The sequence below is a fragment of the Macrobrachium rosenbergii genome, chromosome 13 (assembly GCF_040412425.1).
Source record: "Macrobrachium rosenbergii isolate ZJJX-2024 chromosome 13, ASM4041242v1, whole genome shotgun sequence".
Taxonomy (NCBI): Eukaryota; Metazoa; Arthropoda; class Malacostraca; order Decapoda; family Palaemonidae; genus Macrobrachium; species Macrobrachium rosenbergii.
This window is the reverse complement of record NC_089753.1, coordinates 4,007,062-4,022,539: the sequence shown is the minus strand read 5'-3', so window position 1 is coordinate 4,022,539 and position 15,478 is coordinate 4,007,062. Positions and strand designations below refer to the sequence as shown.

General features: G+C 42.5%; 1 protein-coding gene across 1 annotated transcript in view; it reads right to left on the bottom strand.

Annotated features, from left to right (window-relative positions):
* The window catches only part of LOC136844862 (uncharacterized), a 132,718-nt gene that overhangs the window by 109,386 nt on the left and 7,854 nt on the right, over nucleotides 1–15,478 (bottom strand). Inside the window, exons 3-5 of the mRNA XM_067114106.1 lie at nucleotides 12,859–13,752; nucleotides 12,588–12,707; nucleotides 12,047–12,173 (exon numbers count right to left, since the gene is read on the bottom strand). Coding sequence (XP_066970207.1) covers nucleotides 12,139–12,173; nucleotides 12,588–12,707; nucleotides 12,859–13,752 — 1,049 coding nt within the window. The 3' untranslated portion in view covers nucleotides 12,047–12,138. The remainder of the gene's footprint in view (nucleotides 1–12,046; nucleotides 12,174–12,587; nucleotides 12,708–12,858; nucleotides 13,753–15,478) is intronic.

Below are 15,478 nucleotides of genomic sequence, written 5' to 3'. Positions count from 1 at the left end.
CAACCTCTCACTGCCCCTTCATACGTCTCCTCCCCAGCTTACAACGCTTCTTATGAAAGCCAGGGTGCATTTGGTCCATCCAAAATGCAAAGGGGAAGAGAGCTAGGGGTACTTCGAGGCAGAGGAACATCCCGCTCCTCCTCCAGAGGAAGGGGAGGCAGAGGCTCCAGAGGAGGCAGACCCTCTCCCGCCCAGTGAGATATCTCACGTAGGCAGGAGGTTATACCATTTTCGGGACCAGTGGAGCTTCAGTCCCTGGGCCCAGAGCATAGTCTCCAAGGGACAGGGGTGGAGTTGGAACAGAAGTCCTCCCCCCCCCCCCAGTCAGGTTCCATCAATTACCCTCCAAGGCTCTGAAGGAATTTGTGAAAGATCTATTATTAAAGAGGGCAATAAAGAAAGCGAGACATCTGAAATTTTGAGGCAGACTGTTCAGTGTTCCAAAGAAAGGTTCCAGTCAGCGAAGAGTAATTCTAGACTTGTCCTGTCTAAATTCCTACATTCAATGCGACAAGTTTCAATGCTTACAATCTCGCAGGTTCGGACCCTACTGCCCGTGGAGCCGTAACCACCTCTATAGATCTTTCAGACGCCTATTATCACGTCCCGATTGCGAGAAGGTTCTCTCCTTATCTGGGGTTCAGACTAGGAAATCAGGCATACTCATTCAGGGTCATGCCATTCGGTCTCAATATAGCTCCCAGAATCTTCACCAAACTGGCAGATACGGTAGTTCAGCAACTCCGGTCTCAGGGGATCATGCTAGCCGCATACCTAGACGATTGGATTGTTTGGGCATCCAGCGTCAACGAATGCCGGAAAGCAACAGCCATAGTAATCGGCTTTCTGGAATCACTGGGCTTTCAGATAAACAAGAAGAAATCCCGCCTAGTGCCAGAGAGTCGCTTTCAATGGTTAGGAATCCAATGGGACCTGTGTGCACACAGACTATCTCTTCCGCCGGCCAAACGGAGAGAAATAGCAAAAGCAACCAGGCAGTTCCTCAAGAACAAGAAAGCTTCCCGTCATACCCAAGAAAGAGTCTTAGGTTCTCTTCAGTTTGCTTCAGTGACGGATCTTCTTTTGAAATCCAAACTGAAAGACATAAACAGGGTATGGCGGAGTCGAGCCAATGTCAGGTTCAGAGACAAAATATCTCTGATTCCACCGATTTTGAAAAAGAGACTCGGCCTTGGACGAATGTCAAGAGCTTATCGAAGTCAGTGCCTCTTCAGTTTCCTCCGCCATCACTAGTGATTCACACCGACGCTTCCCTAAGCAGGTGGGGAGGATACTCCCAACACAAGAAGGTACAGGGGACTTGGTCTACCATGTTCCGCCAGTTTCATATCAATGTCCTGGAAGCTATGGCAGTCTTTCTAACCCTGAAGAAACTGCGTCCGAACAATCTGATTCATATAAGATTGGTCCTGGACAGCGCAGTAGTAGTACACTGTTTAAACAGGGGAGGTTCCAAGTCGAGTCGGATCAACCAGGTTATGATACCAATATTCTCTCTAGCAAACAAACACCGGTGGCATCTGTCTGCTACCCACCTTGCAGGGGTACAGAATGTCATTGCAGACTCCCTATCCAGGACAACTCCGCTGGAGTCGGAATGGTCCCTGGACAAAACTTCATCCAAATGGATTTGCAATCAAGTTCCGGGTCTCGAAGTAGATCTCTTTGCAACAGAATGCAACCACAAACTACCTTGTTATGTTGCTCCCAACCTGGACCCTCTAGCTCACTCCACAGATGCAATGTCCATAGATTGGAACAAGTGGAAAAGGATCTACCTCTTTCCTCCAGTAAACCTGTTATTGAAAGTCCTTCACAAGCTCAGGACATTCAAAGGTCAGATAGCCCTAGTAGCTCCAAACTGGCCGAAGAGCAACTGGTTTCCACTCCTTCTAGAGCTGAAGCTTCGGTGTTTGCAAATTCCCAACCCGAAACTGACGCAAATAGTACAAACTCAGACTGTGTCAGCTTCCTCAAGAATTCAGAATGCCCTGGCTTTGTGGATTTCATGAAGTTTGCAGCTCAGAAGGATGCTAATATTGATCCTATTAACACTTTGTTCCTAGAATCAGATAAAAGGGAATCCACTCTTAGACAATATGACTCTGCAGTTAAGAAATTAGCACTCTTCTTAAAAGAATCTGAAGCTACTGTAATGACCACTAATTTAGCTATTTATTTTTTTTAGGTCATTATTTGAGAAAGGTCTAGCCTCAAGTACCATTACTACAGCAAAATCAGCTTTGAAAAAGATATTTTTACACGGGTTTAAGATTAACTTAACAGACTCTTATTTTTCGTCTATCCCTAAAGCCTGTGCTCGTTTAAGACCAGTAACCCGCCCACATTCGGTTTCATGGTTCTTAAATGATGTTCTTAAGTTAGCCTCAGAAATAGATAATCATAATTGCTCTTTCACTAACTTATTGAGGAAGACCTTATTTTTTATTAGTTTAGCTTCAGGTGCTAGAATTTCTGAACTGTCTGCCCTGTCTAGAGAAACCAATCATATTGATTTCCTTCCATCAAGTGAAGTGTTACTAGCTCCTCACCCTAAGTTCCTAGCTAAAAATGAAGATCCCTCAGAGATAGGTGGTCTCCTGGAAGGTCATCCCCTCCCACAGGACCTGTCTTTATGCCCAGTCTTTACCTTGAAAGCCTATTTAGACAGGACCTCACACATAACTTCCGGGCCTCTGTTTGTAAGGGAAGGGGGAGGAACTATCTCTTTGAAAGCCATTAGGCAACAGATCCTGTAATTCATTAAACATGCAAACCCAGATTCAGTCCCAAAAGTACATGACATTAGAGCAGTGGCCACCTCCACTAACTGCTTCCATTATATGAATTTCGAGGATCTTTCAAAATACACGGGGTGGAAGTCTCCCGTAGTTTTTAAACACCACTATCTGAAATCACTAGAATCTCTGAAATTCACTACAGTGGCGGCAGGGAACATCGTTCCCCCCCCCGTTTAAATTTTCTTAGTACTCAGTCACTCTCCTCCCTCCTACCTGCCTCATTTATTCCCCTTCGGTCATCTCCAGGTCAGGCATGCTTCACAGCCTATCTCCTGACCATGTCATAGTTTTGTCCTGTCTATTTGTTTAATTTAATTGTTACATGTATTTTCTTGTGGGACATAGTTTCCCCACCCTAGTTTTAAGTATATGTTTAGTACCTAATTTTCACTTTTATGTCCTTATTAATCCTAAGGATGACTTTATATTCATGTACCCTTTAATATTGTATTAAATTTAAGTATATTTATTATATCATTATTATATCTTATACCACATCTTGCTACTGGGATAATTAAAACTCTTGTGGAAATTTAGTTTTATTACTTTCCTCTACAAGTCTCCCTTTTGTTTCAGGATGGTATTTTGATTTCTCTGTTATTATTTCACCGGGTGACACAGGTGGAAAACCCAGAAAAAGGATTTTGACAAAGGAAAATCTATTTCTGGGAGAGACCTGTGTCACCCGGTGACCCTCCCATGATTCCTTCTTTTCCCCTGGTAAAATACCATTTCAGGATGGGGTGCTAATGTGGAATGTGGGTGACGCCCCTTGCTTGTTTACAGTCCATGAGTGGTGCGGGGTTTGTGATGGCACTCACTCGGTGGGACTTTTGACATTGGGAATGTTTACAGGGCGGAGACCTGTGATTGTGACAATCTCACCCTTTCTCATACACGACTCCATTTCATGGAGCAAAAAACACCGGGGTAGTAACTCCGGCTTAGCTTTTTAGCTTTTCTCTGGTATATTTAGCAATAGCTTTACCTAGAAATAAGTGCTGAAAGGTTATTTCACCGGGTGACACAGGTCTCTCCCCAGAAATAGATTTTTCCTTTGTCAAAATCCTTTTATACTGCCGGATTTATCTCCGGCGGGATTTAGATTGACTGTAAGCATGCTCCATCACCCATTATTAGGTTAAGGTATCTTATCCCCGTCGGACCTGCTCCGGTGAGCCTTAACTAGCGATACTCATGTATCATCTGTCCGCTTACAGATGGTACGCTGTCAGAAGCCTGGGTGTACGGCGGTCCTCCAGCAACCCTGTGGTCACGAGGTGTGCCGCTCATCACTCCGGCTGCGCGGTTCGCGTTGGGGACCTGACGGTTGTGAGGTGTGCTACGCTCTGTACGAGCAAGTGATGGATGAGTCAGTAAGCTTCAAGTCCGCTAACCTTTAGTCTCCTTTTGACTTTAATGCCTATATTAATAAATACGGCGATTGGAGAATATTTCAGTAAGCCTTTCTTTTCTTTCAGTCTGACCGTAGTACCCGCGAGTCTTCGCTGTTGACCCTGAAGGTCTGGGTCGGCGGGTTTGGGAGGAACGTCGCGTCGGGGAAGCCTTACATCTTGTCAGAGGAGATTTGTAATCTCCTCTACCCCGGAGCCCGGATCTCAACCGCAGTTCCGGCGGAAGTAGCCGCCCCCTTGATTGAGCGGATCCGGGAGCTGTTGCAACCCTCCCAAGAAGACAACCTATGCGGAGAGGTGGCGGAAGAGGTGGTGGCCATCAACATCAACTTGGAGCCGATGAGCGTCGATCCGGACCACCAGGTAGAAGGTAGGGTGGTAAGTGAGGCAGGGGGAATGAGTTTACCTAGTTCCCTTTTCGATTCTCCTTCTTCCTCTTCTTCTTCCTTTCAAGGTTTCCCAAAATCTGCTTACCTTGAGGACAGGTCGAGGTCTACTGTCCCCAAGGTGAAAACCTTGAAAAAGAAGGACTTATCTAAGTCCTCTAGGCCTCAAAGGTCTAATCCTTCAGCTCCCTCGAGGTCGTCACGGGCTCTTAGCCCAGTGGCGTCCACCAGCAAGGCTGCTCCCCCTGCCAAGGGGTCGAGATCCAGGGCAGTTAAGGCGAGTCCCCTCAGCATAACTCTCGACCCTGAGGCCTTGTGAACTTCATGCAGAATGACAAGAAGGTCGAAGCCAGGATCAATGACCTTTCCTCCCAGCTCGCTTCGGGCTTAAAGACTTCGGGAGATTCTGTGAAGTCTTTAGCGGAGAGGATGCAGACCCAGGAGAGCTTGCTCTCTGGGTTTATGCGCTCTGGAGTAGCGGCACAGACTTACGCTGTTCCGGATGCCTCCAGTCTTCCTCCCTTCGATAAGGGAAATCCATGGCGTCTGGCTCTTCATGCTCCTCGGCATGAAGATACTCTGACTATCGAGGGCTTGGGTACGCGTCGGTTGGAAGAACTAGAGTTCTTTCCACCCGACCTGGTGCCTCCCTACCCAGGCTACGCCAGGCTTACAGAGGAAGCCTGGATCAGATCAGACAAGGTCCCGAAGGAGACAGTCATCTTCCCTAGGGACCAAGCCCAATCCACCTTGATGCGCACTCTCACGGAGTGGGAGTCTGAGAATACTAAACTTACCCCCTTCAAGGGGACTTTCACTATGTTCTCGGTAGGTATGCCATCCCTACCCCTGCACAACTAAGGTAGCACTGCTGACTAGTCAGGCAGGCATCGAGGGTAAGCCGCTACCTCAACCCGGGAGACAGATCCCACCTCTCTTGTCTTCCCGGAGATTCGAATTTTGGCGGGAGCTCCGGCCACGTTCACGGTGGGCAAACTCGACCCAGTGCGCTTCATCCCTTTTCAGTGAACAGCTTCCCAAGATTCCGGAGGCTCTTTTAAAGGCTGAATTTGAAGCCAGGTGCAGGTTGAGTCACTCCCTGCATTCCTTGACTCTTACGGAGGCAACGGCGGTGACCTACACCGAAGAACCTCTCTTCCAGGTCCTAACCAAATCCCTGTTGGTGGGATTCCAGGCGGACCTGTACGATTTTATAGTGGCGAGAATGAATTGCCGGAAACACATCTTTGCGGACGCCACTATAAGACACGAACCCAATAGGCTCATGAAGAGTTCTATTTGGGGCTCTAATATCTTTCAGGAGGATGAGGTCAACAACGTTCTGGCGGAGGCAACCAGGGCAAATCAAAGCCTCCACTCCCGCTGGGGTCTCCCCTTCAAAAGGAAGGCCACCGAGTCCGCCGGACCTCAAGCCAGGACAGGGAAAAGGTTCAGGAGGTACAAAAGACCTCAAACCCAATCTATGCTACAGGCTGTACCGGTCTCCCAGGTCGGTGAGCCTTCAACCTAGAAAGCCCAGCCTCAGCAACAGTTTGTGCTGATGCAGCCGGCTCAGCATACCCTTGCTTCTCCAACCTTCGTGGCGTCCCCGGCTTTCAACGCTTCGTTTGAAAGCCAGGGGGCGTTTCGGGGCTTTAATAGGAACGCGAGGGGAAGCAGAGCCAGAGCCTCCTTCAGAGGTGGGTCTGTGTCACGTTCCCTCTCGCGAGGAAGAGGAGGTCGAGGTAGTAGAGGAGGTAAGCCCTCTCCCGCCCAATGAGTCTCCGCAGGTAAGCGGGACGTTATATCTCTTTCGGGACCATTGGACCTTCAGTCCATGGGCCCACAGCATAGTTTCCAAAGGTCTGGGATGGAGCTGGAGCAGAGGGCCTCCTCCGCCAGTCAGATTCCATCAGTCCCCATCCAAAGCCCTCCTGGACTTCGTAAAGGACCTGCTTCAAAAGAGGGCAATAAAGAAAGTGAGACACCTGAAATTTCAAGGCAGACTGTTCAGCGTTCCGAAGAAAGGCTCCAGTCAGCAAAGAGTAATCCTAGACTTGCTTACAATCTCGCAGGTGTGGACCCTACTTCCCCGTGGAGCCGTCACCACCTCTATAGATCTTTCAGACACCTATTATCACGTCCCGATTGCGAGAAATTTCTCTCCTTACCTAGGGTTCAGACTAGGAAAACAAGCTTACTCGTTCAGAGTCATGCCATTCGGGCTCAACATAGCGCCCAGAATCGTCACCAAACTGGCAGAAACAGTAGTCCAGCAACTACGGTCCCAGGGGATCATGTTAGCCGCAAACCTAGATGATTGGATAATTTGGGAACCCAATGCCAAGGAATGTCGGAGAGCAACAGCCATAGTGATCAGCTTCCTGGAATCCCTAGGCTTTCAAATAAACAGGAAGAAATCCCGCCTAGTTCCGGAGGCTCAATTTCAATGGTTAGGAATCCAATGGGATCTGGACTCACACAAACTGTCACTTCCGCCAGCCAAAAGGAGGGAAATAGCCAAAGCCACAGGGCAGTTCCTCAAAAACAAAAAAGCCTCTCGTCGTACCCAGGAAAGAGTCCTAGGTTCTCTTCAGTTCGCGTCTGTAACAGACCTGCTGCTGAAAGCCAAACTGAAGATATAAACAGTGTGGCGGAGATGAGCCAACAACAGATACAGGGACAAGGTGTCCCTAATTCCGCTGATACTGAGGAAAAGGCTTCGACCGTGGTCAACAGTCAAGAGTTTGTCAAGGTCAGTGCCTCTCCAATTTTCCCCTCCATCATTGGTGATCCACACGGATGCTTCCCTGAGCGGATGGGGAGGATATTCCCAACACAAGAAAGTTCAAGGAACATGGTCCACTATGTTCCGCCAGTTCCATATCAACATTCTGGAAGCAATGGCATTATTTCTAACCTTGAAGAAACTACGTCCAACCAGAAAGATTCATATCAGACTGGTACTGGACAGTGCAGTAGTTGTGCATTGCATAAACAGAGGGGGCTCCAAGTCGAGCCGGAACAATCAAGTAATGATAGCAATTTTCTCCCTGGCAAGAAAACACCGTTGGTATTTGTCAGCTACCCATCTGGCAGGTGTCCGGAATGTCATTGCAGATTCACTGTCCAGGACAACTCCACTGGAGTCGGAATGGTCACTGGACAAAGCATCATTCGAATGGATTTGTCGTCAGGTACCAGGTCTCCAGGTAGACCTGTTTGCCACAGAGAGCAACCACAAACTTCCATGCTATGTTGCTCCCAATCTAGACCCTCTAGCTCACTCCACAGATGCGATGTCAATAGATTGGAACAAGTGGCAAAGAATCTATCTGTTTCCACCAATAAACCTATTGATGAAAGTTCTACACAAGCTCAGATCATTCAAAGGTCAAGTAGCCCTGGTGGCACCCAACTGGCCAAAGAGCAATTGGTTTCCTCTTCTTCTAGAGTTGAAACTCCGGTGCATACAAATCCCCAGGCCAAAGTTGACACAAATAGTACAAACTCGGACTGTGTCAGCTTCCTCAAGAATTCTGAATGCCCTAGCTTTATGGACTTCATGAAATTTGCAGCTCAGAAAGATGCTAATATTGATCCTATTAATACACTGTTCATAGAATCAGACAAAAGGAATCTACCCTCAGACAATATGACTCAGCAGTTAAAAAGTTAGCATTATTCCTGAGAGAATCTGAAGCTAAAGAGATGACCACGAACCTTGCAATCTCGTTCTTCAGGTCATTATTTGAGAAAGGACTGGCCTCTACTACTATTACTACAGCAAAGTCGGCTTTAAGAAAGATATTTTTACATGGTTTCAATATTAACTTAACGGACTCATATTTTTCATCAATTCCTAAAGCATGCGCTCGTCTGAGACCAGCAACCCGTCCCCACACGGTTTCCTGGTTCTTAAATGATGTACTTAAATTAGCATCAGACACTGATAATGAACAGTGTTCATATTCGAGTCTGTTAAGGAAAACGTTATTCTTAATTAGCCTAGCTTCAGGTGCCAGAATTTCTGAACTGTCTGCTCTCTCTAGAGAACCGAACCACATTGATTTCCTCCCGTCAGGAGAAGTTCTATTATCTCCGGATCTCGAGTTTTTAGCCAAGAATGAAGATCCACAAGATTGATGGTCCCCTTGGAAGGTTATCCCCCTTCCACAGGATCTGTCCTTATGTCCAGTTACCACTTTAAAGGCTTATTTAGATAGAACTTCTAATATAATGTCTGGCCCTCTTTTTGTTAGGGAAAAAGGAGGAACCATTTCCTTAAAGGCCATCAGGCAACAAATACTGTATTTTATAAAGCAAGCTAACCCGGATTCAGTACCTAAGGTACATGATATACGAGCAGTGGCCACCTCCACTAATTATTTTCATAATATGAATTTTGAAGATCTTAAAAAATATACGGGTTGGAAATCACCATCAGTGTTCAAACGCCACTACCTTAAATCTCTAGAGGCCCTAAAATTTTCCACAGTGGCTGCAGGAAGTATTGTTCCTGCCAACCTAGATTAGCCTATGTAATCTTAGTTATCCTGTCCCCTTTTTTCCTCTCTCGCCTACCTGCCTCGTTTACTCACCATGCCGTCTATCTTTAGGTCAGGACTTCTTCACAGCCTGACTCCTGACCATGTTGTATATTATGTTGATTTCCCTTTTGTTAGCATTTAGTGTCTTGGTGTTACCAAATTTTTGTGTCTGTATGCCCTATTTTATTAATCATGTCTTATTTTTGCTACTTGGGTGATTAAAACTCAGTAATTTCTTATAGTTTTATTTATCTCCATTAAAATATTTGTTAGAGGGCTCCACCAAGCTTTGTATGACTGTTTCTCTGTTATGATTTCACCGGGTGACACAGGTCGAACCCAGAAAAGGGATTTTGACAAAGGAAAAATCTATTTCTGTGGGAAGACCTGTGTCACCCGGTGACCCACCCCTGTTCTTCTTTCCCCCCCTGAGTAGCATACCAAGCTTTGGGGGGGGGTGCTAACTTGGAATGATACCAAGATGGCGGCTGAGGTGTTGGTTGGCTGGGAGATGAGCGTGAGGTATGTGATGGCCCTTCACTTTTCGGGATTTTGAGATTGGAGATCTCTATAGGGCAGAGGCCTGTGGCAGTGGCAACACTCACCCTTTGTGTATACCGACACCATTATAAATGGCGCTTGAACTGGGGGTCGTAACCCTGGCATTGTATTTAGCTTTTTCTCTGGTATTTTTAGCAATACTTATACCTAGAAATATGTGCTAAATGGATATTTCACCGGGTGACACAGGTCTTCCCCCAGAAATTGATTTTTCCTTTGTCAAAATCCCTTTTATACATTTTAAACAAACAACCAACAGCAGGTGAACATTCTCTGGTATTTTTTATGTTTTAAACAAACAACCAACAGCAGGTGAACATTCTCTGGTATTTTTACCTAAACAAGGGTGATTAAATTCTTTGGTATTAATATTTTTTTACTGATTAAATAACAATACTATTCAATGGTAACAAAGTTATTTCTAATAAACACTGCACGATATTATACCTTGCATAATACTAATAATTATTATTTTTTTAATGACTGTGATAATAATAATAATCATAAAATTACAGAGTAATTACTGAAAAACACGGAGAAGGCACTTTACACAACCAACCGTGTTAAGTTTAAAGGGACAGAATGCAGGGAAGGCTCCGCACAGGACACTAGTGCTGCTGATTAGCCAAGAGAGCCGCGAAACAGTAAGACGTGCTCCCACTGACTACTCACTTCCAGCCTGTGAGCACTGAGCGAGGCGGTGTGGGTGGTGAATACCTCTCACTGTCTTGCACTTGCAGATGCTCGCCCAGCACCATTCGCTAGATGTGAATAGATAACTTTACTCAAAGCGATTTTCGACCATTTTGCTGATGTCAGGGAAAGGTTGGTGATGCGTTTTCAGAAACTAGAAGGATTGGACAATACAATGCTATACAAAACTCACAACCGAGAAAAGTGGTGAATACCCTCCTCTGCAACTAACCGCCTCATTTTAATAGTTCAAACACCAAAGACCCCTTTAAAAATGCTTATAATTGCTTATTTCAATGGTTCAAACACCAAACATACCTTAAACTATCATCCTAAAACACTTTTATATCATTTTCATATTTCAATATCACTTTAATATTTGAATACCTTTTCAATATCACTTTAATATCATTTGAATACATATAATTTCTGAGTGGCGTAGATATAAGAGGTTAGAAAACTGATTTAGGGAGCTGTCCAGTAACCATCCGGAGGTTAACTATAATAAGGTCCCTAATATGGGAGGGTTTATAACGAGATCCCTCCTCTATACAGAAGGGGAGAAAACTGGTTTATTACCAGCCAAAGCTTAAAAACATGTTTCTTTCCACATAAGTCTCTCTCTTTCTCTCTGAATTATCATTTAATCTTATTACTATTATTACAGGTACAGTATCATAATTATTATTATCTAATCTAATTTAATTTTATTAACCTTATATTATTACAGGCAGTCCCCAGTTATTGGCGGAGTTCCGTTTCTGAGGGTGTGATGATAACTGAAAATCGCTGCTAACTGAAAATTGGCAATTTTAGGCACTTTTTCGGCGATTTTCGGGGGTTATCGGAGCCGAAAAGTGCAGATTTTCAGTTATCGGCACCTCTATTAGGTATGTATCAGCGCCAATACCCAATTATCGGCACTGATAAGCAGAAATCGGCAATTTTCGGCGCTGAAAATTGCCGATTTTCATCACTAGACAAGCCCCATAAAACCAGATCGCTGTTAACCGAGCCCGTCGCTAACCGGGGACTGCCTGTATTTGAAAATTAGTACTTATTATTACCTGTATTATTACAGGTACAGTATTATTATTATTACTATTTAATCTTTCAACTTAATCTTATTATTATTTAATCTTATTAATCTGATATTATTTGAAAATTAGTAATTACTGAATATTGCTCTACGAAAAACTCCACAAATTACCAAATTTTCCATGATTTATTGAAAAATACATTCCACAGAAAAATCTATGAATAACTCAAGCCACGAATGAGCAGGGATCCACTGTACTTTAAATTTTAGTTTCTCTGTATTATATTTCTATTCCCAAACCCACAAATTTAAAGTCAACACAGGGTTAAGGAATTAAGTTCTGTGTAAGGATGTTAACTTAAACAGAATATGTTCACGTATACATGTGAATGAACATTATAAATATATATAATGTCCATTCACACTTACAGACCCATTCAATTACTGGTGAAATAATAAAGCATTATTCAAAATTACAAAAAACAGAATACAGTACTACAGAAATTCTAACCTAACAGAGAGGGAAATCTTGACAATTTCAAATATACCTCTAATTATCAAAGTCAATAATACAACTTACTTGCAACACTACCATACTGTGACACAGCAACAGCATTTTGACGACAAGACTTGGCCACATTTTGGAATGTCTTTGTGAGCAGTTGCACCATCTCAAAGGTGGAAGTTAATACCACTACCTGCAAAGTCTTTAGCAAGAAGAATGGTCACTTATATTGGCAAATATTAACATACTTAACTTTATCATTTTAGTTCCATTAATTACACCATTTTCTCAGCAAGCACATAAGGTTTGGGGATGATGATGGTAACTAAGAACAAAAATAGGATAAGTTTGAGTAACTCTCTGTGGTGTGTAAACCTATCACTGAAATAGTACAGTACATTAATTTCAAACTGAAGAAAGTGAAAACGTGTAAATTAATCATTCTAAGATTATTCCATTTTCCTTCTCATTCCCCAAGTCTCTTGAAATATAACCAACCCACTTACAATGGTTGTTTGACCATGCATATCAATGCCCACTGCACCCTCATCATGAAATGGAAAAAAGGGTGCCTGCACTTCAATTTAAATTCCCAGGGAAAAGATGAATTACATACCTGTGGTATTCTGGAGCTTAAACATATTCTTGATAACACCATTGACATACTTGAAAATTTCTCCCAATCCTTCAACGTACAGATTTTCCCAATGATTGTGGAAGAACATTTCAGGTGTTTCTGTAAAAACGGTGATTATAGCCTACAATATACAGTAATTTCACTTAAAAACATCTATGTGATCATAGTAAATGTAGAATTTGGGTTTACATATACTGAAACAAGGATTTCCAGATAAAACATAACCAAATACTGTACATTTTATAATTACCTGGATGAGCATGAGGACAGTTGCCATACCTGTAGCGACATACACCTCTTCTAACAGCATCTGGACAGAGCTCAGCTCTGAAGGTGGTTAAGTGAAACAAGCGCTCGATCAGCGTATGAGCGAGAGAACAAACCTGTTTTTCAGGGCACTGACCAACTTCTGCAAGACTACATCCATTACAACTATATTCACTTGTTATTGGACTCCTTCTACGATCTCTTATATTATGATAGTTATGACAAACATACTGAGTTTTGCACTTAATGGCTTTACAAACTTGTGTCTTGTATGTAAAATAATTTACATCTTTAGTCACAGCCTCTTGCAGATTACTGATAATGTCATCATTGTAACGTTTAAACACAAGATTTGTTTGTTCAGTTGTTTCCTCAGTAGGTTTCACTGGGGCATCTTTAAAGTCAAGGGGCTCCTCTGCATAAACTTTCAACTTTATGTCAGGAAGACGATAGCTATTCATAAAAACTACTGCATGCATGGCATGAAGGGTATTTTGAAATTCACATACAAATTTGTCCTGCTTAACATCACTTTCTGACAGGGATCCCAAAGTTCTCATAGCTTCTTTAATAGCTTCTACTGGCACATACTTAGACAAATTAGTCACATGAACGTGGATTATTGGTTTTGTTGGATCAACTGTTTTCTCCTGAGCTTTTTCCTTTTCTTCAGGTTTAGCTTCCTTCTTAAGTTCTTCCTTAACTTCACAAACAAGAGCCTTGTTACTGTCCTCTTTAATTGTTGTTGTAACAAGTTCCTTTTTGGCAACAATTGAGACCTTAGTTTTACTAGCCTTTTCCTTCTGCATTTGAACAATAACATCTTGAATGATAGGAATAATAAGTCGATCCTCTGAATGAAGTTCCCTACATGGACCTGAAAGTCAATACCATTATATTAATAAAAACCAAAACAAGTATTTTCCTGTACACTCGGCAAGAAAAGTGAGGATACAGTTTTTTTAATCTTCGGACATATATTGCTAATTAATGCGACATCTGGCAACTTTAGAAGGGGGAGGAGCTTCAGTCTTAATGCATTTGCTTTTTGCTTGACCTCCTATAACTTTCAATCATATTCTACGGTTCTGAAATCATTGATACTTAAATGCAGTAGTAAGCTTTACAGTATTCGTTCAAGTTGTAATTTGCAGCGACAGTTCTGAGCAAAATAAACATTTTTCGACATAACCTACCAACTAACCTTACACAAATGAATTTATGACACCACAATGAACAGAATGCTTGCGTAATCGGAAACGCGATCTTCCATAATGAAATTAAGAGTTAAATTTGAGCAATGTCCAACGAAAAACATGGGGAACAATAAAGGAACGAATGCAATGTTATGATGAGAGAGAGAGAGAGAGAGAGAGAGAGAGAGAGAGAGAGAGAGAGAGAGAGAGAGAGAGAGAGAGAGAGAGAGAGAGAGAGAGAGAGTTGCTGTTGTGTAAGCCTCGGCCTATATGTAGAGCTACTCATTTCATTATTTTTTTTTTTTTATTTAGAGACTGAGCGATACTATACTTGTACAGTATGTTTTAGCAATGGAGAGAGAGAGAGAGAGAGAGAGAGAGAGAGAGAGAGAGAGAGAGAGAGAGAGAGAGAGTTGCTGTTGTGTAAGTCTAGGCCTATATGTAGAGCTACTCATTTTATTATTTTTTTCTTTTAGAGAGAGAGCGATACTATATTTGTATAGTATGTTTTAGCAATGGAGAGAGAGAGAGAGAGAGAGAGAGAGAGAGAGAGAGCAACGTCAAGAAACATCCAGTTACTTGTGTTTTCCCTTACTCCGCACATCATAGAGAACGCTCTTGCGAATTTAAATAGATTTGGTCAACCTACCTAGCTGTCACATCATTTACTGCCATTAATTCCAGCTGACCTTTAACACCATGAAATATAAATATGAATGTGTAAAATTAAATAAATTATCATTACCTCGTATGATGATGCAATAATAAGCCTGTTCATAACGGAAAACGAGTAAATATTGCCGTTCTGATAAACAGTACTACACCGAGATATCCATACACTATCTTTCAGATCTCTATGAACGAAGTCATCTGAGAAATTCTGATTACTTCGGACATCCATGGTGGTTTTAAGTATCTGAACGTTTTTGTTTTGCAGATTTAATATATATGATATAATTTGCATTGTATTTTAATATTCTAGTGTAAATTTACCGAGATTATGTGTTTTCTGTAAAAAAAAAATTAAAATTTGATGAACGAAATCTAATGAAAACTGTATCCTCACTTTTCTTGCCGAGTGTACATAACTAATGCCTCTTATCATAGCCCTACAAGAAGGTAGTACAGTATTTACTTGTACCTACTAAAAATGGTAGGTAATCAAGAAGACAATTATACAGATGAAAAAGTATGTAACATTTTCATAAAATGAATGCTCTCACTGAGCTTTTAACTTGATCTATTAGTGGGCAAAAAGATTTTCAAAGATATGACACAGTGGCAATAAAAATTTGTTTTTACAGGTTGGAATATTAAGAAACATTTTTTTGGTGATAAAGGCCTCTTTGTAGAAATACATGTAATCAAGGCTTTACAATAAAACCTGGCTGATTATTCCATAATTTC